The sequence below is a fragment of the Pezoporus flaviventris genome, unplaced genomic scaffold (genome assembly GCF_033815535.1).
Source record: "Pezoporus flaviventris isolate CSIRO_AGI_PZ_B2104156 unplaced genomic scaffold, CSIRO_AGI_Pfla_v1 ptg000035l, whole genome shotgun sequence".
Taxonomy (NCBI): domain Eukaryota; kingdom Metazoa; phylum Chordata; class Aves; order Psittaciformes; family Psittacidae; genus Pezoporus; species Pezoporus flaviventris.
Window position 1 is genome coordinate 10,229,740 of NW_026892583.1, and position 22,226 is coordinate 10,251,965.

The 22,226-nt window shown below is 43.0% G+C and overlaps 2 protein-coding genes across 6 annotated transcripts; one reads left to right on the forward strand and one right to left on the reverse strand.

The window, feature by feature from the left end:
- Nucleotides 1-927: 927 nt before the first annotated feature.
- On the reverse strand, nucleotides 928-16,464 carry L2HGDH (L-2-hydroxyglutarate dehydrogenase). 3 transcript variants are annotated; one of them, XM_061462530.1, is made up of 10 exons: nucleotides 16,340-16,464; nucleotides 15,940-16,055; nucleotides 13,824-13,975; nucleotides 11,230-11,361; nucleotides 7,815-7,977; nucleotides 7,259-7,293; nucleotides 6,331-6,498; nucleotides 4,262-4,419; nucleotides 2,876-3,007; nucleotides 928-1,905 (listed from the first exon to the last, which is right to left on the reverse strand). In XM_061462530.1, exons 1-10 carry the CDS (start codon nucleotides 16,420-16,422, stop codon nucleotides 1,710-1,712), a joined length of 1,335 nt encoding a protein of 444 aa, XP_061318514.1. In that variant the 5' UTR covers nucleotides 16,423-16,464; the 3' UTR covers nucleotides 928-1,709. The 3 variants fall into 3 exon arrangements, with proteins under 3 accessions (XP_061318514.1, XP_061318515.1, XP_061318513.1); XM_061462531.1 differs by lacking the exon at nucleotides 16,340-16,464 and having other exon boundaries at nucleotides 15,894-16,020; XM_061462529.1 differs by lacking the exons at nucleotides 13,824-13,975; nucleotides 15,940-16,055; nucleotides 16,340-16,464 and adding an exon at nucleotides 12,977-12,997.
- DMAC2L (distal membrane arm assembly component 2 like) lies at nucleotides 15,932-20,122 on the forward strand. Of its 3 annotated transcripts, none has more exons than XM_061462534.1 (5): nucleotides 15,932-16,052; nucleotides 16,739-16,848; nucleotides 17,948-18,156; nucleotides 18,983-19,154; nucleotides 19,988-20,122. In XM_061462534.1, exons 2-5 carry the CDS (start codon nucleotides 16,742-16,744, stop codon nucleotides 20,100-20,102), a joined length of 603 nt encoding a protein of 200 aa, XP_061318518.1. In that variant the 5' UTR covers nucleotides 15,932-16,052; nucleotides 16,739-16,741; the 3' UTR covers nucleotides 20,103-20,122. The 3 variants fall into 3 exon arrangements, with proteins under 3 accessions (XP_061318518.1, XP_061318519.1, XP_061318516.1); XM_061462535.1 differs by lacking the exon at nucleotides 15,932-16,052 and adding an exon at nucleotides 16,409-16,509; XM_061462532.1 differs by lacking the exon at nucleotides 15,932-16,052 and adding an exon at nucleotides 16,422-16,492.
- Nucleotides 20,123-22,226: the final 2,104 nt, after the last annotated feature.

The window sequence follows — 22,226 nt, forward strand, 5'->3', positions numbered from 1 at the left end:
TGTTCCATTGTGAAGACAACTTTTACACAGCCGTATGGCATTTTAGCATTCGGAATATTTGAATCTGTCTAGTGGTGTGGCCAAGAATAATGTCCAAAGCTTTCTTTGAAGGGCTTATTACTTGAATTTCCAGGTTGTCCTTATACAGGAGTCACTTTTCTTGTAAAGTAGATGTCACCAGGAAAAAATAAAGTTAAATAAAGATAGGTTAAACCCTTTTTCTCTCAAAAGCGGCTCAGCTCTGTACAATAAAAACATCAGCTAGCACACCTGAGCTCCTGTGCTAACACACTCCCTCGTGCCTATCAGAGCAGTACAGAACATAACTTTAGAAAAACAGTATGGCAAATTGCCTGGTAGCAAACTACCCACAATTATCTGTATTACCCAACATCCTGTGAACATCTGCTTTAAAAGTATTCTCAAGTACTTTGTCCCTGGGGCCACATAATTCTTTTTTGTAGCAATTATGCAGAACATGCCAACTCAGTTAGCTTAGTACCAAACTTGCTGAACATCTCTCCTGAGTTTAAAGCACGGTCTCCACAAAGACTCTCTTCCAGGTGAACCTTTCATAAAACTGCAAGTATCAGTAAAAGCCCAGAAGAGTAACTAGCACCTTCTACACTCCCCTCTTGCCAGGCATGTGGAAAATGGGAGCCTTTCTGACTCATTGCTGTTTGGGCTCCAAAGGAAGCAGTATGCAACATGACTCAATTAAGACAGGTTTCTGTAGCTTCCCTCCCTTCACATTTGCTTTTACAAAGACCATTTCCACCGGATTGCTCAACATGCTGCACAAAGATAAGCTCCTTTTGCATTACCTGTATTCAAATGGAAAAAAAACCCAACCCCAAAGATCAAAGTTTCTGATCAGTGCTGACTTCCCAGATTTAAGTTAAATAAAAAATAACTGTTTATGTATACATTTTTATTTCAGCTTTTTAAGAAAAATACAGACAGTGATCAGATAGCATATCTGATGAGTATCTAAATTGACTTGTATTTGGTAATCCCTTGTTAGGCTTATTTTACTGCGTAATACTCTATGTTCATGTAGAAGGCTCTGAATATTGTTTTGAGTCTCTGACAAAGCCCTTAATTCTATATCAGCAGAACCTTTAAGCAGGGCTTATCCTTCTATCTCCATTAATTTAATGTAAGCTAGGGGACTGTTGACTCCAATTTAAATGGAGTCAGAGTCAAAGCACACAGAGAACCACTCCATGCCTGTGGTTTTTCAGAGGACCGACCAGCTCTCCAGAGAGCAACAAGAAGGCAGTGTTCAGACCTGAGGAATGGGAAGTCCGTGTGGGCAACCCCACCACAGAGGCTCTTCCTGCTTCACCTAAAGGCCCACTACAGTTGAAGAGACCCTCACATTGTGTGTGGCACCAGCCCCTCCACAGGCTGTTCCTGCTCAGGTGAACAAACCTTTACTGCTAACAGGGCTGTTTGTTTCTTTCCTGCAGACGGCTGTACCACACCAGGCCTGACCAGGCACCACAACTCCTGTACTCATGAAGCTGAGAAGCTGCAGGCTGGCAAAGGCAAACATTTCAAATACTGCGTTTGCTATACCAGTGCTGGTCTTGCAAGTGACACTTTGCCTGTTTTATCTTTGTCATTAAAGGCTGTGGAGTTCATTCAATGCAGACAAGATGCTACACATACAAGAGGCGTAGAACCCCACTACACCTGTCAATCATTCATAATTCAAACCTTCGCTTCACTTCATCTGCAATCATTTTTGCGATGGCAAGGGAGGAGGTAGCAGCAGGAGAAGGGGCATTTCTGACATGAAGAATTCTGCTTCCAAGATCTCCACTGCCTCCATCAAACACAAAGTCATCCACCAAATTTCCATCACTGTCCAATGCTTGAGCTCTCACTCCAGATGGACCCCTGCAAAATAAAGGAGGAGCTCACCATTAGAAAGAAAATGTTTTCTGAAGTCAGGAAATCAATCATGACCTTGTAAACATGCCCAGGCAAACAATAAGAAAGGCAGACCATGGAGTCAAAGCCCAGTGAGGCTTCTGAGGGAGCACAAGGAAGTTTAACATTTGTGACACAGAGTAGGAGATGTCTTGCAGTCATTACTGTAAAATGAGGGCAGGTAGCCAAGCAGAGGTTCTTCTGTATCTTTGCTGGTTGTGAAGTTACTCTCCTCCCCACAAACACAAACATGCCCTGTCTTTTCAAAACGGAAACCCTTCCCTTTGTTTTGAAATAGCAAGCCTTGTCAAACACGAATTTCACGCCAGTGGTATAGTGCCTGAGCTGGATAAGTCCCTTTTACCATGCTCCAGCTTTTTGTATTCTGGATTTTCTCCCTGCAAATGTTTGGACAGTTAGATCCACCTCTATGTATTTAAAATGCCTCATCTTTCCTCACAAGTCTCTTCAGTTCCTTAGCATTTATAAACTCCCCTGGATTGGTTCCTCTCTCCACACAGTAAGAAGCTGAATATCGTTTTATTGAGATGATGAAACTAAGTCAGTATTCACCCAATAGCAACTCAGTCTGGCTTCTCTGAATTTCATCAGTGTTTTGCTTTCTTTGTGAACTCAGATTATATTCAGGCTACTGAATGTGTCACCAGGATACAGTGTCTTGCTTTTTGGTGAATATGTCACAACTGTGAATTTCAGCCTATGGAGGGTGCAGAAAGTTACACACATATTCATCAAACTTGCCTGTACACAAGCAAACACAAAAGGCCTTCCTGTGGAAAGTATGGAAATGCTTCAATGCTTTGGTAGCATATTTTGGTGGAGGGAGAAAGCTAATGCTACCTTTGCTGCTGTTAAAAAAGAAGAGATTTAACAGTGTAGTAACACTGGTGTATCTTACAAGAAAAGTTTTCTTTACCTGAGTACATCATTGACAGTGACCTCAGGGATGAACTTCTGCAGTTGCTTCACCTGTGCACTCAGGAAACACGCTCTGTACATTTCACTCAGTCCGTAAGACACGTTTCTCAGCACGAGCTTCCACAACCCACTGTAGAGAGAAAAAGTAACTGCAGTAAGAACAAATCTTCCAGAATGAATGCAGCCATGTCAAACTAACACTAAGACGGTATCAAATCCAACTGCATGGCTAAAGCTCCCATTCCAAACATCAGTAATCTGATCATGCTTTCTACTTGAGAAATATACGTTTGTCCTTCCCTGCTTCAACAAACCTTGCTTACAGAGGTGTACTGCCTTTACATTCTTTCTCTGAAAATTAACTGTGAACTCCAGTCCTTTCTATGTCCAGGATTTTTCTCTGGTCCAGTCAAATGGCAAGAGACTGAAATCCCATGCGCTTGAAGGAAGGCAGACATACTGCCTGAGCCTTTTTTTTCCACAGTCATTCTGACAAGATCACCACACTCCTAAACTCTTCAGTTTTTGGTCAATGAATCTTGCAATGTCTTTGCAAATCTTGTTTCCTTGCTTTGCTTTCCTCAAGTCTTCCAATATAAAATTCTACAGACAGTAATCACTATGCTTTCAACTCTTTAATAAACTGCATTAAGTTGAGCTGGTTGCCAGAAAGGCGCTTTGCAGTTCTCTGACCTGTTTTTCAGCCTCTCCTTGGATCTCCCCAGTATTTACTTTTTCAAGTCTAATTTCTAAAAAACTGAACACTTTGTCATGGTCTGTTCAGCCTCTCATAGAGAAGCAAAATTTGTCTCAACTTCCAGAGATACTCTGTTCATTTATGTTCGCAATTTTGGCAATGATTCCCAATTTCTCTAACATGCTTTCTAAGACAGCTTCCTGGCCTCCATTCATGGCCCTTAACATTATTTCTTTGGCATTTGGACCTTTTTTAAATGTATACTGATGGTCTCATAAAGTTTAACATGGCAATTCAGACCACTCCATGTTCCTCTTCCAAGCATCTTCTGCAAGTATTTGAATCACGCTGTCAAGGCTGATTAAAATATTACACTGCATTGGACAAAAACCAATCCTAGAAGAGGTCTAGTAGCAGCAACATGGCGGACCAGTCCCTTACGATGAGCAGGCACATTCTCAGACCAGCTGAGACATGTCTTGGTAATTTACGAAAATTAAAATATTAGCTCACATCAAGTCAAGTGTCTTGAAGAAGTCTGCCCTCATCAGCACATCTGTCTTTAAAAACACAAAAAGCTTGTTAAAAGCAGATTTTTTGACAAGAATTAGCTTCCGTGGAGTCGCAAGCCGACATCTAATGACATGAAAATAACTGTGTTCAGCAGACAAAAAGACAAGATAGTACCTGTACGATACAGCATCTAAAAAGTCTCCAGTGTTGAAGTCAAGCAATTTGTAGCCCTCTCTCTTAAAGGCTAATACTGCATTAGGACCAAGCCACACACTGCCATCCATTCTTGGTGTGAAGTGAAATCCCAGAAAAGGGAACCGAGGATTGGGAACCTAAAGCAAGATACAACAGTTATTACAGCTGTTAAAAACAAGGTAAGAGGAACAGCCATGCAGCCACTTAAGGTCAACAAACTCATCCAGGAAACACAGAAAACATTTGTGACGAGGAAAGTAGAGACATTTACAGTTTAATGTGTGAGAGAGTGAATAAAACAAACCAAAACACAGTAAAGGGCTTGTCATCCGAATAAATGGAAATAACTATTCTCAAATGAAAAAGTGAAAAAAAAGAAGTAAATTTGCCATTTTATTTCCAATCACTACAAGAAAATTCGAGTCATAGAATCAGACAGCTGGCTTCTATGCAGGTTTTTCTGCTCGGTAATTGTGCAGTTATAGCACATAACTAATTTAAACCAATGAAGAACTGAGCAGGGCCAAGTGAGACTGCAAAACAAACAAGAGGAAAAAAAAGTACACATGATTTCTCAGGATATAAGTCAAGCCACAACAAAACCAATAACACACTAATGCTATTCACTCAAAGTAATTATACTGCAATAAAATAGGTTATAGAATATTAGGAAAACATCATCATCATTCTGTATGGCTCAAAACAACATGCCATTAGCAAGCCTGATGAATGCTAATAATGGAGTTTTGCGCTTGTTTGCAAACAGAATACAGTATACTTGTGTACAGAAGCTGAAACAGAAGTAAGCTGTCACTATGCAGATACAGGTATGAAATAAGCACACCTCCTCTTGCACTGAACTTTAGCTTTTTACAAGAGGTGACTACAGAGGTGAGTGTGTTGTAGTCTGAACATAAGCAAGTATTGGGTATTTCTCAAAAAACAATACTGTTATGATTGAAAAGTGATTTAAGATATATTCCTTTTCTGTATTCAGTGACTGATTTTTCTGTAAAAATATGCTTTTAATACTTTTGCAGCCCATTGCAACCATTCCACGAGCTACATTACATTTTCAGTAACATATTACTAAGAATCATGCAATTTTCTAATCTTGTTAACATTATTTGGCCATTACAAAAGAAAAAAAAACCAGACACCCCCCCCCTCAAAATAATCAAGTGGTACAAGCTATCCTCACACAGCCACGGAAAAAGGCTGGAAGGTACCCTCAAATCCCAGCCCGTTCTTCTCTCGCATCTCAAGACAGGGTCTTCAATCACTCCCAGGTAAGATGAAGTCAGACAAACTCCCAATGCCCAGGGTTCTACAATTTTTCTAGGGTGACCTGCTCCAGTCTTTAGCAGGGAAATGTAAGTTCATATTTGAAAGGCATTACTTTAATGTACTGCATGAGTTAACTAAAATGCTGCCCTAGAAATTCCCTCTTCTTGGTGGCAATTTCATTTTCTATCTGGGATTGATGCCCTTCACCACACTATTTATCTATATTAAATGGTAGAAAGCTTGTCCTTTTCCTTCTGTGTCCATTTTTTGTCATACAAAGTAAAGCTACTTCAAAAATGATGTTTAGAGGCACATATCTAAATCTGAGCTTTGGGTATTAGCACACAAGATTAAACCCTACGTCTAAGTAATTAGTTATTTACTGTTGTACCTCACTGACTTCTGAATCCTGTCTACAGATTTATTTTAACAGAAAAACGCCAGGCTTTTGTGGGCATGGGGCTATCATGCTATATGTTTCATTCTTTTGCTACTAAAAAACCAAACCAGACAACAACAACAAACCCCCAACACAACAAAAAACCAAACAACAACAAAAAAAGACTGTCAATAGTTTCCCTCATGGTACTTCTACCTGTTCCTCAAGAATCAACAAAAACAAGCTGTAGTGTCAGAAGGCAACTGAATGTACACCCACATCACTGCAGTCCAACAGAAATAACCATGAAATACTGCCCTTATTTCTGTAGTTTTAGCATTTCTTAGAGTACACCAGGAAAGCTAAACAAGAGAATACATACTGGATAGATATTTCCTTTAACCATGTAAGACTTTTCTGGCTTTAGCACCAAATAATCTCCACGGAAGGGTACAATACGAGGTTCAGGGCTGCAGCCACTGATCTCAGACAGGCGGTCTGAGTAAAGTCCTGCACAGGTCACAATGTGGCGACAGTAGATTTCCTCACCCTGGGGAAAAACAAAACAAAACATAAAACACACAACAATTCAACGTACCTACTAAAAAAAACACCCATCACCTACAAGTTTTGGAAGAAAATAAGTCAAGGCCAGAAAGAAAACCAAACATTTTCAGAAGGAGGGAGAAATACTTGTTTCATTTGTAATATTCTCCCCCTGTGCTCCACTCTTGTGAGATTCCACCTGCAGTACTACGTCCAGCTCTGGGGCCCCAAAACAAGAATGTGGACTTGTTGGAGCGAGTCCAGAGGAGGCCACAAAGATGCTCTGAGGACTGTTGCACCTCTGCTATGGAGACAGGCTGAGAGAGCTGGGGTTATTCAGCCTGGAGAAGAAAAGGCTCTAGGGAGACCTTAGGGCAGCTTCCAGTACCTAAAGGAGCCGACAAGAAATCTGGAGACTTTTTACAAGGACATGTAGAGATAGGACAAGGGGGAATGGCTTTAAACTGAAAGAGGGGAGATTTAGATTAGGTGCTCCATTCCCCTGAGCATCTTCATGTCCCCCTCTGGACTTGCTCCAACATGTCCACACACTTCTTATGTTGGACCCCCAGGAACTAAATCAATTAAGAATTGACTGCAGTTGTTTTATAGAAGCAGTCCTAGATGACAGTGATCATGTTACTGAACAGCATCTTTTAACTTTTTCCAGAGAGCTGAATAATCCACCAGGACTCAGCAAAAATTCTTAAGAAAAGGAGAAACAGCTTCCAATAAAGCAATTAAATCTTCAGCTTTGTTCTTACCTTTGAGTTCCGAACAATGACTGGGTATTTCAGTCCTGTCACAGAATTAGACAAGAGAAGGAATTAATCGAACACATAACAGAAAATTGACAGAACAAGCAGCTTGTCACGATAAAGGTTTCTTCCACTGGAATATCTACAAGCTAATGAGCAACCACTGTTGGACATAACTGTATGAATTAACACGGGTTTTTTATTCTTCCATACGTGTACTAGCACAGATCCAACCTGCCTTCCAGGATAAAGAAAAAGCACTATTACAAGAACATAAATGCAATATTCAGCTAAATCTGATTTTAATAGGAGATAACAACCTCCTTCCTCACTTTTACTATCATATTGTTCCACCAGCTTTAAATGTTTCAGCTGAAGGGTGACCTGCCTGAAGAAAAAACAAAACAGTGAACTTCCTCAATAAACTCACTAACGTAGTTTTAATTTTGTCTCATCCCCACAAGACAGAAAGGTTCAGAAATGTCATTTCAGTTAAAACAAATGTGTTTTAACAAAATCTTCAGCAGAATTGTAGTACATGGAGGAAAAGAACCTGCCTTACCATCTGCACTTTCTGAAGAACTTTCTTTAGCCATCTCCATATTTGTAACTTCAAAATCAGTGAAGATCGTCCCACCTGCTTCCCGGAAGTCTGCTGCATAGGACTGTGCCACTTGTTTATAATTGACAATGCCAGTATATGGAGAATCAAGGGCCATCAGACCCTAAAACAGTATTAAGATACATAAGAACAGTGAAGGCTGTATGTGGACTTTGATCTTCAATACAGAGACTATTTTATCTGGAATTATGCACACTGCAATGGAGAAGGGAGTCCTGCTGCCTCCCCATCCCTGTCTGCTTGTTCCTAGCCTCTCCACATGCCAGCTCCAGTGTTAGTGTTTGCTGACAACTAGTATGGCAAAAACTACGTATGGTGGACTAAGTGATCATGTGACTACAGCATAATGCAGTTTCCTCAACAAAGCACTTAATGATAAAACAGGTTACCCAGCCTTGGCTTCAGCTAATAGCTACTTACTATTTTTCACTATGCGCTATGCTATTCCACCTTCAAACGGTCACTTGGGAGCTCTACCTGGTGCATGGCTGTTAACAATGCCTCTTGCAAGGCTAAAACATACAATCTAGCCAGGGTGCAACACTGCACTGCACATCAGAGAGAAAAGTCCCTTCTTATTTAGACAACAGTCTACACTTGTCTTAGCAGAAAGCAAGGGTCAAGCCCAGTGTGTAGCTATAATTCTTAATGTTTCTTAGACGTTTTACTACCTTTATTCAGAAGAGGTTCAGTTTCTCACATGATTTTTATCATGGTAGATGTCATCACAATATTTTCCTAGTTCTGACTATAAGGATAGTAGCACTGCTTTATCTCTGAGAGATGCTGCAAATGTAACTACATTAAAAGATTGACAGCCACTCGGATACTACAATGGCAGGGGCCATTCACATGCCCAAGACAACCAGAATGGTTGGCCCCTCTACTCTGGTCTTGTGAGACCTCACTTGGAGTATCGTGTGCAGTTCTGGTGTCCCAACATATAAAGGACATGAAACTGTTGGAACAAGTCCAGAGGAGAGCCACAGGGATGATCAGGGGACTGGAGCACCTCCTATATGAAGATAGGCTGAGAAAGTTGGGGCTGTTCAGCCTGGAGAAGAGAAGGCTGCGTGGAGACCTCATAGCAACCTTCCAGTATCTGAAGGAGGCCTATAGGGATGCTGGAGAGGGACACTTCATTAGGGACTGTAGTGACAGGACAAGGGGTGACAGGCTCAAACTTAAACAGGGGAAGTTTAGATTGGATATAAGGAAGAAATTCCTTACTGTTAGAGAAGAGTGGTGAGGCACTGGGAAGGGTTGCCCAGGGAAGTTGTGAATGCTCCATCCCTGGCGGTGTTCAAGGCCAGGTTGGACAGAGCCTTTGGTGACATGCTTTAGTGTGAGGTGTCCCTGCCCATGGGAAGGGGGGTGGAACTAGATGATCTTAAGGTTCTTTCCAATCCTAACTATTCTATGATTCTGTGATTCTATAAAATCTTTCTTTCCACTTGACAGACAGGCTGAGAGCTGGGGTTGTTCAGCCTGGAGAAGAGAAGGCTCTGGGGAGACCTTAGAGCAGCTTCAAAGGGGCTGACAAGAAATCTGGAGAGGGATTTTTACAAGGTCCTACAGGGACAGAACAACGGGAAATGGCTTTAAACTGAAAGAGGGGAGATTTAGATTAGATATAAGGAAGAAGTTCTTCACTGTGAGGGTGGTGAGGCACTGGCACAGGTTGCCCAGAGAAGCTGTGGCTGCCCCACTCCTGGCAGTGTTCAAAGCCCCCTTAGACCAGGGGCTTTGAGCAACCTGGTCTAATGGAAGGTGTCCCTTCCCATGGCAGAGGGAGTTGAACTGGGTGGTTTTTAAGGTCCCTTCCAACCAAAACCATTCTATCATTCTGTGATTCTATGATAACACCAAGTGCCATTTGCTTACAAGGAAAGGACTCAGTTCAGGAAACCAAGGTAAATTAAGAAAGACCCATCTGAATCTACTCATTTGCAGAAGAAATGCTCAGCTGGATCTTGAACAAGCAAAGAAAGTTTTAAGGAGCGGATATAAAATGTTTACAAGAAAAAAAAAAATAAAGATTCCTCTCTAGAAAATTTCTGTCTGTACCCACAACCATTCACAAGCAGAGTCATGCAGCGACACCAATAGCAAGCTGCCAGATGAAACAGCACAGGGAATTTATATCCAGGTTTTCCTTTCAACCAAAGATACACTAAACAACAACAAATCTGTACTCCATAAACTACCCACATTTCTCCTGCTGTGAAAATAAACAGGCTGAGAAGTGCTACACAAGGACCACCATTTCAATCCAGGAAGCAACTGGATTGAAATCAGCTTGATCCCAATCTGCACTTATATGTGGAAGTTATATTATCAAGCTTTACTGTATGGTAAATAATTTTAATGGGAAGGAGCAGAATCATCTCAGCATAATCTCAGATAGAGCAGCTCTAACCTGGGCAAAGGCAAATCTGCCTATCAACCACAAAAACATACAAGCAAGCACCTGCAAGGAGAATCACAGACTGATTTGGGTTGGAAAGGACCAGTTCCAACACCCCTCCCATACCTTCCACTGGATCAGGTTGCTCAAAGCCCCGTCCAACCTGGCCTTGAACACTGAAGGGGAACAATTACAGATAAAATTAAAACAAACAAACAAAAATACTAGTAATAGTTAAAAAATCATCATTGGTAGGAGAACTGTTTGGTTTGGGTTGAGCTTTTTGGTTGATTGATTGGTTTTGTTTCTGAGCACATACATCAGGGAGAACATCTCTGTGTAAAGCTGAGAACAGAATGAAGTTTGAGCAACTTGTAGGCTCTGTCCATTTACCTATAAATTCAGCCCTGCAGAATGACTAAGGGACTCTAGAATCTCCTGCTTTGATTCGGATAAGCCTGATTCTTTTTGTAGGCTGCAAGTGAAATGGATTGCTTGCTCTCCAGTTTCTGAATGCTGGCTCTTAGGATCCAGCCAGTGCCTTATGTGCAATTAAAGCAGCGTCAACTCTTTATGCTTTCATCATATGGAGAACTAATGAATTATGAACTGACAAGTAACAGAATGAGAAGAGGTGAGCAGGAGAAACCTGGGGTGAAACTGTCACCAATGATTCCACAGCATCACCTTACGTTATGTTAGACTTGGTCTGACGTGTATGTAATGACAAATGCATGTGAAGGATTGGCCTGAGCTAAAAAGTTCCAGAAATAAATGGATACATTTGTTTTTGTTGACAATTATATTTATTCTGGGTTTTCAGGCTCTTTTAAACACGTCCCCCATGCGGATTACCTTAAGACCAGAAACATATTTATGTTAAGTTAAAAAACGTTACCTGAGAAACTGAGATCTTACATGCTAATTCAAAATATGCAAATCCCTTACCCTGCAGAAGGGTTCTTTTGCTTGTATTTCTTTTGTTCCAATCAGTTTCAGACCTGGGACATTGTTCTGCAGCCCTCTTTTGTATAGAGCTTTGAGTCTTGGAATTTCATCTTGTTCAACAGCTACAATTAGCTTCAGAAAAGATAACAAGTCACAGCAGTGAGCAAAACACACACAGCCAGTTCAGGTCTGGCATCAAGCCCAAGCTAACAAGCAAACAATAGTGAGTAAGTGAACAGTGAATTATAATTCAAGAAGGGGGAAATGTGATTTGTGCCATTAGTTGCACAAGATTCTATAAATACCAGTTATTACTGAGAAAGCATTAAGAAAAGTGAAAAACAAATGTTAAACTGTAGTTTAAGCTACTATCAATGGATAATATTTGCTAAAAGTACCACAAGACTACAAATCTCAATGTGAAAGAATATTATTTTAAAGAGACACTGGATGCTTTCAGAAATAAAACTGAACTAACACAAGTTGTACAAATCTCAAACAGTCTCAATAACAGAGTAAGGATGTGTTCTGACATGGTGTCTGAACTGAATTGTACTTCATTTAACCATGTAGTTAGCTCACAACTACCACAGGAGATTTATCCAGGCTATGAATTATCTGTGCCAGGCTTGCACAGACCTTGCTACTTCCAGGCCTAGCTCAAGTCTAACGACACAAACACTTATGTGTTGAGACTCCACTAAGTTCTCCAAACCTGGGGCTGCTTTATGTAGAACTTGCTGTAAAGCCTCACCATCATCTTTCCTGGAATAAACACTTCCAGGAAAGGCGATGAGGAAGTAACAAATTTATTGTCAGCAAAGGACCAACAAAGCTGCTGGATCGGCTAACCTTATCCAAGCTCGAATTTACACCCACAGAGCAAGTCTGCCGCCTTCAGCTTCGAGATGGGTGCAGGCTTGACACGTCAAGAGTATTGCTGTACAAATCCACAGTGCCATCTTGTGACCAGAGCTGCAGCGGAGGGAGCACAGCCCGGCCGGGACAAACACCACCCGCACTGATGCGGGGCCATCAACACTGCCACATCCAGGGATTTCTGCTCTGCACCTCACAGCTGGTGAAATCTGCACACAGCTCCCCGTACGTTCTGAGCTAGGGGGACTTGAAGTGACGCTCATCTCATCAGGTAAGGTCTATCTTGTACTTATAAAAGAGAAAGGCTTAGGAGGTCCAAGATGTTTATGGGCAACCTCAAAAGGGGCAGCCAGGGAGGTGAGAGTCAAGTGATGGTTTAAAGTGACTCAAGATGGTTCTGACAAGAGCTGACTGTAAAGAACTGCAGAAGACCTTTCAAGGTGAATGAGCAACTGAAAATGGCAGATGAAATTCAACACATATAAATGTGAAATGGTGATCATAGAAAAAGTAGTCTTAGCCTCAGGTATAAAATGCTGAATTCAAATTCAAAGTTATTACTCAGGACCAAGATTTTGGGGTAAGGTTAGACAGTCCTGTGGAAACATCAGCTCAATGCCTAGTGACATCTGAAAAGCCCTAAATTAAATGTCAGGAACGATGAGGGTAAGGATACAGGATAATACAGATAATACTATTTCTCTGCAAAAACCCACAATCTGAAAACATCTTGAATGCTGCGCACAATCGTGATCCTTATCTTGTGTCAAAGATGCATTAAACCATGAATGGGTCAGAGAACAAAGCCAGGATAAGGAGAGTCATGATAAGCTTCTCTAAGAGGAATGACTAAGCAGCATAACCTCACCATCTGGAAAGGAGAAGGGGATATGAAATTATGTGCAACTTAGAGATTGTGAGCACAGATCAACTTTTCACGAGCTTTTCTAACACAAGGGGTAGGGGCTATCGGATTTTTTCCTCGTAGGAGCCAGGAGCAAAATGATGCAGTAGGTTGCTGATCTGTGGAACTGCTCATCAAAGTATGCTCTGATGCAAAAGCTTTTAATTGAAAAACACTTGGAAAAGAAAACCATTGAGAGTCACGACAGACAAAATACATCAGGCTCAGAAAATTATCTGAGCTGAAAATAATTGAAACCTGGAAGAATTAATAATTTGCTTGCCCTGTTCTTATTCCTTCCTTAGTCTCTCCAGAAACTTCCAGAAATTGGATACAGGTTTGGGTAGACCCCAAGCGAATAGGTACAGCCACTTTTCTGTCCCCAGCATTTCAGGTTGTGTTAGGTGGATGTAACATGGCATAAATGCATGTAGCTGGGTCACAACTGGAGCTGTTTTCAAGTCTTTCCAGAGTCTGATATGCCAGGATATAAGGTATGCACATAGTGAGAGACTTTGTGCTCCTTGCAGCTACACAGGTGCTCTTCCATGGGGCCTGGCTTCCACCATTACCTGGGATATTTCAGCTCAGCCGACAGATAAGGGGAATTACTATTTAGGTCCAGAAAAGAAACCAATTTGAATTGCTGGAAAGAAGAAAAGAAAAAGGCACTTTCATTCTGAAACTAGTGTTGCAGAAAGTAATCTCTTGGGAGAAAGACCACAACCAGGCCTCTGCTATATATTGTAACATTACATTATACAGTCTCAGTTTCCAAATGTACAATAAGATTGCACAGCAGTTCCTATACCTTCCCACACTGTTTATATGGTATTCCCTTCTGGTCACAGTACTCGTAGCAGAGGGCTGCTCCCTCTACACACAGCTTAGCTTTCAGAGATCCAGGTGTGTAGTAAATTCCACTGTGAATCACGCCACTGTTATGTCCACTCTGGTGATGAGCTGAATAGTAAGAAAAGTATGTTATTAAAATGCATGTGTCCATTATTAATTCACACTTTAATTACCTCAGCTGTCAGAAGAGTAAGGTCCTTCCCTAAATCAGTGTTAAAATAGATGCTCATATAAGGTAACTGCACAGCAAACCCAATTCCTCCCACGGTCTCAAAAGGCTAGAAAAACACTGACACAGCAAGACCTAGTTAATAATAAACCATCACAGCTTGAAGTGTGTTGAATCAACAGGCAGAATAAAAGCTAATCACAAGATTTTCCTCCAAGAGCTACACTTGCAGGCCAATCAACCAAAATTTTGTACATGCTCAAATTAATTTTAAGAAATTCAATTTTTAAAATGAAATGCATCCTTAAAGGCCTCATCTAACATAACATCCGTGCAATCCACAATTTCTTGGTATGTGCTGGCAGGCTTGGTAGGCTTTTCAAGTATTTGTGAACTGGATTAAGTCGCTATTTGCTCTTTGTAACTAAGTAAAACAGAGGTGAAAAGTATCACAAACATTTTTATTTAAGTAATTTGGGCAGGTTCTCCCTCTTAACATATTGACTCCCAAAGTATTGACTCATTCCTGCTTTGCACTCACACAACTGTTATGGACCTAATGTACATCCCATCTTATTATAAAAAGCCACTTCATATCACACATGTAACACCTCAAGACCAGTATGCAGCCTGGCTGATAGAGCTATTTAAAGCAAGACCTCAGGCTCACTGGTATTATTTTGCATTAGCCACTGACATGATCCCTTGGGGTTGCTCCTGTCTACCCTGAGTGGCTGCCCAGCTGCATAAGCACTTGCTGTGAAAAGACTGCTTATGGTGAAACTGTGCTTGTAGTTGAGTGAGCCAGAAAAGCTTTCAATGAAGCAACAGGGCTTATTCTTTCTTATTTCAAAGCCAGGATGGATGACCCAGTGAAGAGTGCCTCAAGATTTCCTGTTGTCCTGGGTTCAGCAGTAGCAGTCATGTTTCTCCTCCTTGGTAGCTGGTGCAGTGCAGTGTTTTGACTTTCGGCTCGGGAACAGAGCTGATAGAGATGTTTTGGTTTGGCCAAGGACTTTGTGAGCCTCATGCTCTGCCAGGGAGGAGGGGAAGCTGGGAGGAAGCAGAGACAGGACACCTGACCCAAACTGACCAAAGAGCTATTCCATACCACAGCACGTCATGCCCAGGATGTAACTGGGAGTTAGCCGGAAGGGCTGGGAGACTGCAGGGTTGGAGGAGGTATCGGTCGGAGCTTGGTCGGGCTTGGGGGGCGAGTTATCGGTCAGCGGGTGGTGAGGTGTTGTATTCTGTTCCCTTGTTATTTCCTTTATCATTATTATCATTGGTGGTAGCAGCAGTGATTTGTGTTATACCTTAGTTACTAAACTGTTCTTATCTCAACCCGTGGGAGTTGCATTCTTTTGATTCTCCTCTCCGTCCCTCCGAGAGCAGGGGGAGGGCAAGAAAGGGGGGGAAGTGAGCGAACGAATTACCTGACTGGGTTTAAACCACGACACCTGTGTAAGCAGGCAAGACTGCTATCTGTGCCATTTCACTGTAGTTAATTCTGGGCCAATAACTAGTGACCACCTTCCCAGATTATCTGTTAGTTCTTTGCCTCTGATAAATTGCCTCCCGTGCAAGTAACAGCACTTTGCACAGCATATACAGGGATATCCAGAATCACAGGGCATATGACTGTGGTTTACAGTACTGACAGTTAACAGACAGGCACAGACTGCCCAAAACAGCAGTGGGGCAATCCGTAGCAGGCAGTTGGAACTGGATGAGCTTTAAGGTCCTTCCAACCCCAACCACTCTGTGATTCTAGCGTTCCCTTTACAGGCACGATCACAAAGTACTGCGTTTTTGGCGAGGGTGCCCTTCGGAAAAGTACTTCTGACAGACTGACACCCGGTGAACCCGAGCACACCCGGGTGAGGAGGACACGGCACCATACCCAGCTCCTGCTCCTTCTCCAGCACGGCGAAGGCGAGCGAGGGATGCCGCCTGACGAGCTCCCGGGCCGAGGCCAGCCCCACGATTCCCGCGCCCACCACCACCACGTCGAAGGTGCTGCACACACACAGACACAGACACAGATACAGACAGACAGACACAGATACAGACAGACACAAACAGGCAGTGAGCTCACCCGAAGGGTGCCCGCGGGGACGCGCGCGCCTGCCCGCCCGCCCGCCCGAGGGGCAGCCCGCCTCCAGCCCCGACTCTGAGGGGGAAGCGACCGCCCGGCCCCAGCACCGCGATGGCAGCCCTCCCGCCGTGAGGGAAGAGCTGAGGGGCCACAGCCAGGGGAAGCTCGGACAGGGCCGCCTCCCACGTCCGCCCCGCGGCCTCACCTGCGCTGGCGGCGCTGGGCTCGCCACAGCGCCGCGGCCCCGCTGCTGCCCGCCCGCTTCCGCAGCAGCGCAGCCGCCGCCATCTTGGGGGCGGTGATACACAGCGGGACGGGCTCCTCCTCCGCGGCGGCGGTGAGAGGCCTCTGGTGGCAGGTCGGGCCGGGTTCCGTGTACGGTTTGCCTGCTTGTCCCCTGAGGGCAGCCCGGCGGGAGGGGATCCCGGGAGTGCGGTAGCGGGGCGGGGTGAGCCCTGAGGCGGTGCTGGAGCCTCCCTTCAAGCACGGTCCCCGGGGCTGACAGACCGGTTTAGGCCTTGAGGAGAAGCCGGGTGCGGGCTGCCCGTCCCGCTGGGGCTGGCTCTGCGGGTAACGTTTCCCTTTGTCCTCTCCTTTCTTCAAGAACATGGTGCTGTTGGGGAAACTTGCGCAGCCGGCGCACAGCCTCGGCAAGCTGCCCCCAGCGGGCCCCTGCAGAGGCTTCTGGGGATGGCTGAATGCCGTGTTCAACAAGTAAGGGTAACTCGGTGCGTACAAGGCCATTAGCAGGTCCCATCTATCCCCTGTGCGGTTTTGAAGTCCCAGGACTGGAAAGGGCATTTTGTGGTACCAGTGCTTTTCTTCCCCCACACTGCGTGCTGATGCTTGGCAGGGGGCATTTCTTACCTGTTCCAGTTACAGAGCTGCGGCCTTCCAGGGGAAGGTGTGTGATTTGCTCCCCTCCCAGTGGTGGTAGGCAAGCTGGCAATGTGGATTTTCGCCCTAAATGCCAGCCTTCCTTTGACCCCCAGATGCATTTAAACCCGTAACGTGACCATGCATCCTTTATTTACTCAGAAAAGCATCTAACCAACCTACCATTTACAATGTGACTCAGCCACACCAAGGTTTCACAGTTAGTTTTAGGAAGATAAAGCCTTTCTCTATGAAACTCTTTATCTGCAAAACTCTTTTTCTGTGCATACTTTTGCCAGTAGCTAATAGTTTTGCCGTATGTTTTCTAGCTTTGTGGAAAGGGTTGTGTGATGCAGGTGATTGCTGTAACAGGGTGCGAAACCCAAACGGACAGGAATCTCTTCCAGGTCTCTGCTTCTGTCTTCAGCATTCCTTACCAGACTAAGAAAGATATCTTTGTCTTGAATGGACCTAAGGATTTTAACTAACTGCTGAAGTGTATCTTTCTGAAATACTGTAATTGTTGAGGAAAAGGCTTCTGGAACAACAGGAGCATGACAGGCAATGAGAGGTTTTTATGTAATCAGTGTTTGGGAGACATATTTGCAATTGTTGCAAAGCCTTACTTTGCATAGAAAGGTGATTTTTCATCTCTCCTTACAGACATGGAAGGAAACAATCAGCTGTAAGGGTTGCATTTGCATTCTTTCTCTTTTTACCACAAGCCTCTGCCATTTAAATCAAAAAATAAATTCTTGCCTGGCTGATAAAGAACAATTCAAATAATTATACATAAACCAATTCCAGTAGATCATATTATTACTTCTCTGACATCTTATACACCTAGCCAAATATTTGTTGTGCAGTCATTATTAACATCGAGGCAATAAGTCTGCCACATTACAGAAGCTATGTGAATGCTCTTTCTGTCTTGCAGGGTGGACTACGAACGTATCCAAGCTGTTGGCCCTGACAGGGCAGCCTCAGAGTGGCTGTTGCGATGTGGTGCGCTGGTGCGCTATCAAGGCTATCAGAAATGGCAGCAGGACTACAGTGGTCTCCCAACAGGGCCCTTGGGGAAATACAAAATAGAAGCAATTGATGCCACTGAATCTTGCATCATGTACAGAGGATTTGACTATTTAGGTAATGTAGACACAGCTGTGCAAATATTATACTGAACAGTTCTTTCAGTTGCATGAAAATACAAATAACTGTGTCATTTTCTCCTTCCCTGGCAAGATACATAGAAATATTTTCCTTGCCCCCCTCTCTACAAATACTGAGCCATTCCTAAGATTTGGTGGGCGTATGGTGTGAAGCAGAAAGAGAGTGGGAACTTCATCAACCCTTACCTGAAGCAACAGTAACACTGAAGCAGTGCAACAAAGTTTTGCTTTTTCATTGAGTTCATAGTTAAGTAGCTGGTAGCAATACGCCCTATGTTAAATACTTCTTTTCTTCTAAACCAAGTGATGTTCTTGGTGCCTGTGAAGTCTCATTACTTGTTCTCCAGGCATTTATGATGTCTTCAAAGATGAAAAAAAAAAAAGCTCTCAGTTTCTCATAAAATAAGAGATTGAAGAAGTGTTTCAGGTCTCCTTTAAGTAACAAAAACCAAAATGTGGAACAGACCATTTTATTTTTTCACTGGCAGGGGACCTTGAATTTCCTGCAATAGTACGTTCCTAAGTCAGAGTCCTTATTCTCCACCCAGACTTGTAGAGGTTTTTTTTTGTTACGTGCCCATTCCAAAGCTCTTAGACTCTTACCCAAAGGATACAAACCCTGGCGTTTTCATGTATTCGAAGTACTGCAAAGGGACTTTGGAGATTCATGTTGCCTTATAGCCACCTGTATAAGGGAGCATGTCGCTGTGAGGGTTTGGAGGCAGTTGCTGAACTCAGAACTTACCAGCCAGTACAGGTTGTTCCTGGTATTCTGAAGCCAATACTCATTTTTGTCTTCCCAGATGGTCTCAAACATGTTACAGAAATCAAACTGCAGAAGTGTATTTACATACAGGATGAGTGTCTGCATAGGCTCAGCGAGACAAAGAATCTGCAGAAGAGCCTCCTCCAGCTGAAGATAATTTCCTGTGGGAATGTCACAGATCAAGGCATCATTGCGCTTCACAAGCTGATGTACGTGAGCTGCTGAGCTCTTCTATAGCACCTTGCTTCCCTGGCTGTTACACCCCATGGCTTTGGGATTGGGTTGACTACAAGGGCTGGACTCTTCATGTTTATGGGCTGATTTTGCCTGGTTTTATTTGATGATCACTCTGGTTTCTGGGCTGATCACACTGCTGCAGCTGCTGTTCAGGGCAGGCTTTGATGGTGTCGTGTCACTTCTATTATCCTTCTACACCTTGCATGGCTTCTGTCACTGAGTTATCTCATGCTCACTGCAGCCTCAAGGTGTCGGGGTGGACCTGAGTGCTTAGGCTTGGGGAAGCAGTTGGGTGCTGTGTACCTGTGCACAACATCCATGGGTGCTGTATTGAAATGTGGCCTTAAAGTGATTCAGAACTGTTTAGTGTCACATCAAGCTGCAAACATCAACAAATGGGTGATGGATTTCATCCTACAGAAAGGTTTTAATAAGGACTTTTTATATTACTCTAGTTATTATTTACATGAAAATAACTTTTTCTAGAATCTTAGAATATCAGGTTAAAGGGACCTCAAGGATCTTCTGGTCCAACCTATCATGGCTTGTGTTTTCTAAACTAAATTGCTATTGAAATGATCAAGTATTGTTCAATATAAAGCAAGCTCCATGATGCAGGGAGTCCAGGATCTCTTTTTAAGCTGTGTAGAAGGACGGAACTCATGGTGAGCTGAAAACCCCCCACTTCAGAAAATAAAACAACTTTTAAGATACTCAAACCAGCTCTGGTAGAATAATCCTTTGTCTAATTTCTGTGTCAACAGTTAAATAGTAGTCACTGACTTTTGTTTTTAAATATTTATAGGAACCTTGAATATTTGTATCTGAGTGACCTTCCTGGAATAAGACAGAAAGAAACTACTGCTCACGTCCTTCAGCAGGCACTGCCAAACCTCAAGCTGGAGCTGAATTTAGAATAAACACAATTGCTCATAATGGAGATGTATTTGATTTCATAGTGTTTATTGTATGTTGCATAAACCAAGCTGTAGACACTACTGTATTTCCAGGTATGGAAATAAGCCCAGATCGCCCAATGCTGCCTCAAAAGCTGTACACAATCTTTTGACAAATTATGCAATTAAGTTTTATTAAGGTTAAACTATATAAACTTAAGCTATATAAACTACATAAGCTTAAACTATTCTCTGATCAACAACAGAGCAGGCAGACTTGTGTGTGTAGTTACTTTATTCCTGGTTTTATAGGAATCTGTTGATACCTCAGTAGTTCTCAAGTATTTTACTGCACAGAAGTTCTTGTGCAAAACAACAGTGGGTAGAAGGTCAGTGTAGTGAAGCAGCAGTGCTGGGCGCTTCCATTCCATGGTGTTGTGGAACTGGAGCTCTTTACTCTGAGAATCTCACCTGGTTTGAATAGCTTAAGGGCCTTTTGTTAAGTATTCCTCAGGCTTTGATTCACGTCTTTGTTTAAATGAAGTGATCTACAAATAGGCAGTGTAGTCTCCTTGTAAACACTGAGCTGACAAACAGAACATTGAGGTGTTTATGGAGAAGCAGGGTCTCTCAGGTAATGTGTACTTATGGAGAAATGGGGTCTCTTGCATATGCCCTTGCACACATTTTTTCTGTATGTGGAGCTGGACTAAATGAGCCCTGTGTACCTGTTTAGTTGCATCCATCTCACTCCTGCTAAATAAGACAGTGATTCATCCTCAGGAAGAAGTGGTTTTAGTCAGTTCCTAGCTTTATCGTAAGGGAGGAGGGCAGCAAACAGTAACTCCAAGAAAGCAGATTTCCCAGCAATGCCTCAGACATGACAATCTCTGCATAACTGAGCACCTCTTGTCCCTCATTGCCAGCTTGGCTGCAGAAGGAAATGACTCCAGGCCATGGAAAGGACATTTTGTACTACCTGCATTGTGGGGCTGATTCTTTGTGGCACCTCCCAGCACTGAACAGGCAAGAATCGTGTACCTGTAGCCTGTGCTGCACCGGGCTGGTTCCAGGAGCCCACTGCCAGGCTATCAGCTGCTAATAACAACCTGTGGGTGCTGCAGTGCTTTGCACATACACGGGATTAGATGGCTGAACATCCATGCAGAAAATCCTGCAGTGCCACAGCTTTCTGAGTGTAACCAAAACTACTGAGGCACAAAATGTACGAGATTAAAATACATTAAATTACAACACAAAAGAAAAGGCAGACAGGCACTCTCTGTAAGGATATGGCACCTGTCCCAATGAAACTGCTTTACCAGTTGTTGAACACAGAACAGTATTGAGGAAAGAAAACACTTTTTGCTCTATGTTTTAAGTAAAAAGAGGATGTTTTGCCCAGTAGTAAAACTTTATACAGTAAAACACATCCAGTAAATTGGCAAAACTATATTTATTCAAAATCACCACAGTAGTATGTCCTAAGATTACACAAAACCTACAAATCGTTCTAATACATGTTGCTTAGGTAGAATTCCTTCCTGCGTCTGGCCAATGTTATAAATGATATTCATGAATTAGTTTTGACAAAAATGATTTCTGTAATACTACAGGCAATTGATTTTGCTGCTGATGGAAACAGCAAATAAAAATGAGCTCCTAATGCAAGGAAGAAACACACAGGAGAAGCTCTGAAAAGACTAAATAAACAACAGGTTGTATTGTTTCCTGGTAACAGTGCCCGCTGAGCCTTCCACTAGGTCTGAGTCATTACCAGTACCTTTAATACTGCGTAATCTTTAAATGTGGTAGGAAAGACAGACACCTCTTTAGACCCCTGCTACTTCAGCAGGTTTAGAACTTACTTGACTGGTCAGGCAGCCTCCCACCAGGCTTGGCCCCCCACACACCACCCATCCCCTCCTCTACTCCCACCAGCAAGGCATTCACAGTTCCTCATGGGATCAGTGACTCCAAAGCAGCGTTACTGCTTTGACACAGCTGGACTCTGATTGCTTTGGCAAGGCTGCAGCTCTGCTAACATGTCTGAAATATGGGGATGAACAGGCAAAAGCTTTTAAGCTCGCACTGCAAGCACTGGATTGCAGTAATCCTGAACTGGCACACAACCACAAACCAGTACAC

What these genes read in the sequence shown, in the direction of transcription:
- L2HGDH (XM_061462530.1), bottom strand. Translation starts at nt 16,422, where the DNA reads ATGGCGGCGGCTGCGCTGCTGCGGAAGCGGGCGGGCAGCAGCGGGGCC. An exon ending in GGAGAAGGAGCAGGAGCTGG is followed by an intron (nt 13,976 to 15,939) that starts GTATGGTGCCGT and finishes CTTACTATTCAG; the next exon opens with CTCATCACCAGAGTGGACAT. An exon ending in TTAGATGCTGTATCGTACAG is followed by an intron (nt 3,008 to 4,261) that starts GTACTATCTTGT and finishes TTCTCTCTACAG; the next exon opens with TGGGTTGTGGAAGCTCGTGC.
- DMAC2L (XM_061462534.1), top strand. Translation starts at nt 16,742, where the DNA reads ATGGTGCTGTTGGGGAAACTTGCGCAGCCGGCGCACAGCCTCGGCAAG. An exon ending in CTGAATGCCGTGTTCAACAA is followed by an intron (nt 16,849 to 17,947) that starts GTAAGGGTAACT and finishes TCTGTCTTGCAG; the next exon opens with GGTGGACTACGAACGTATCC. An exon ending in ATTGCGCTTCACAAGCTGAT is followed by an intron (nt 19,155 to 19,987) that starts GTACGTGAGCTG and finishes AAATATTTATAG; the next exon opens with GAACCTTGAATATTTGTATC.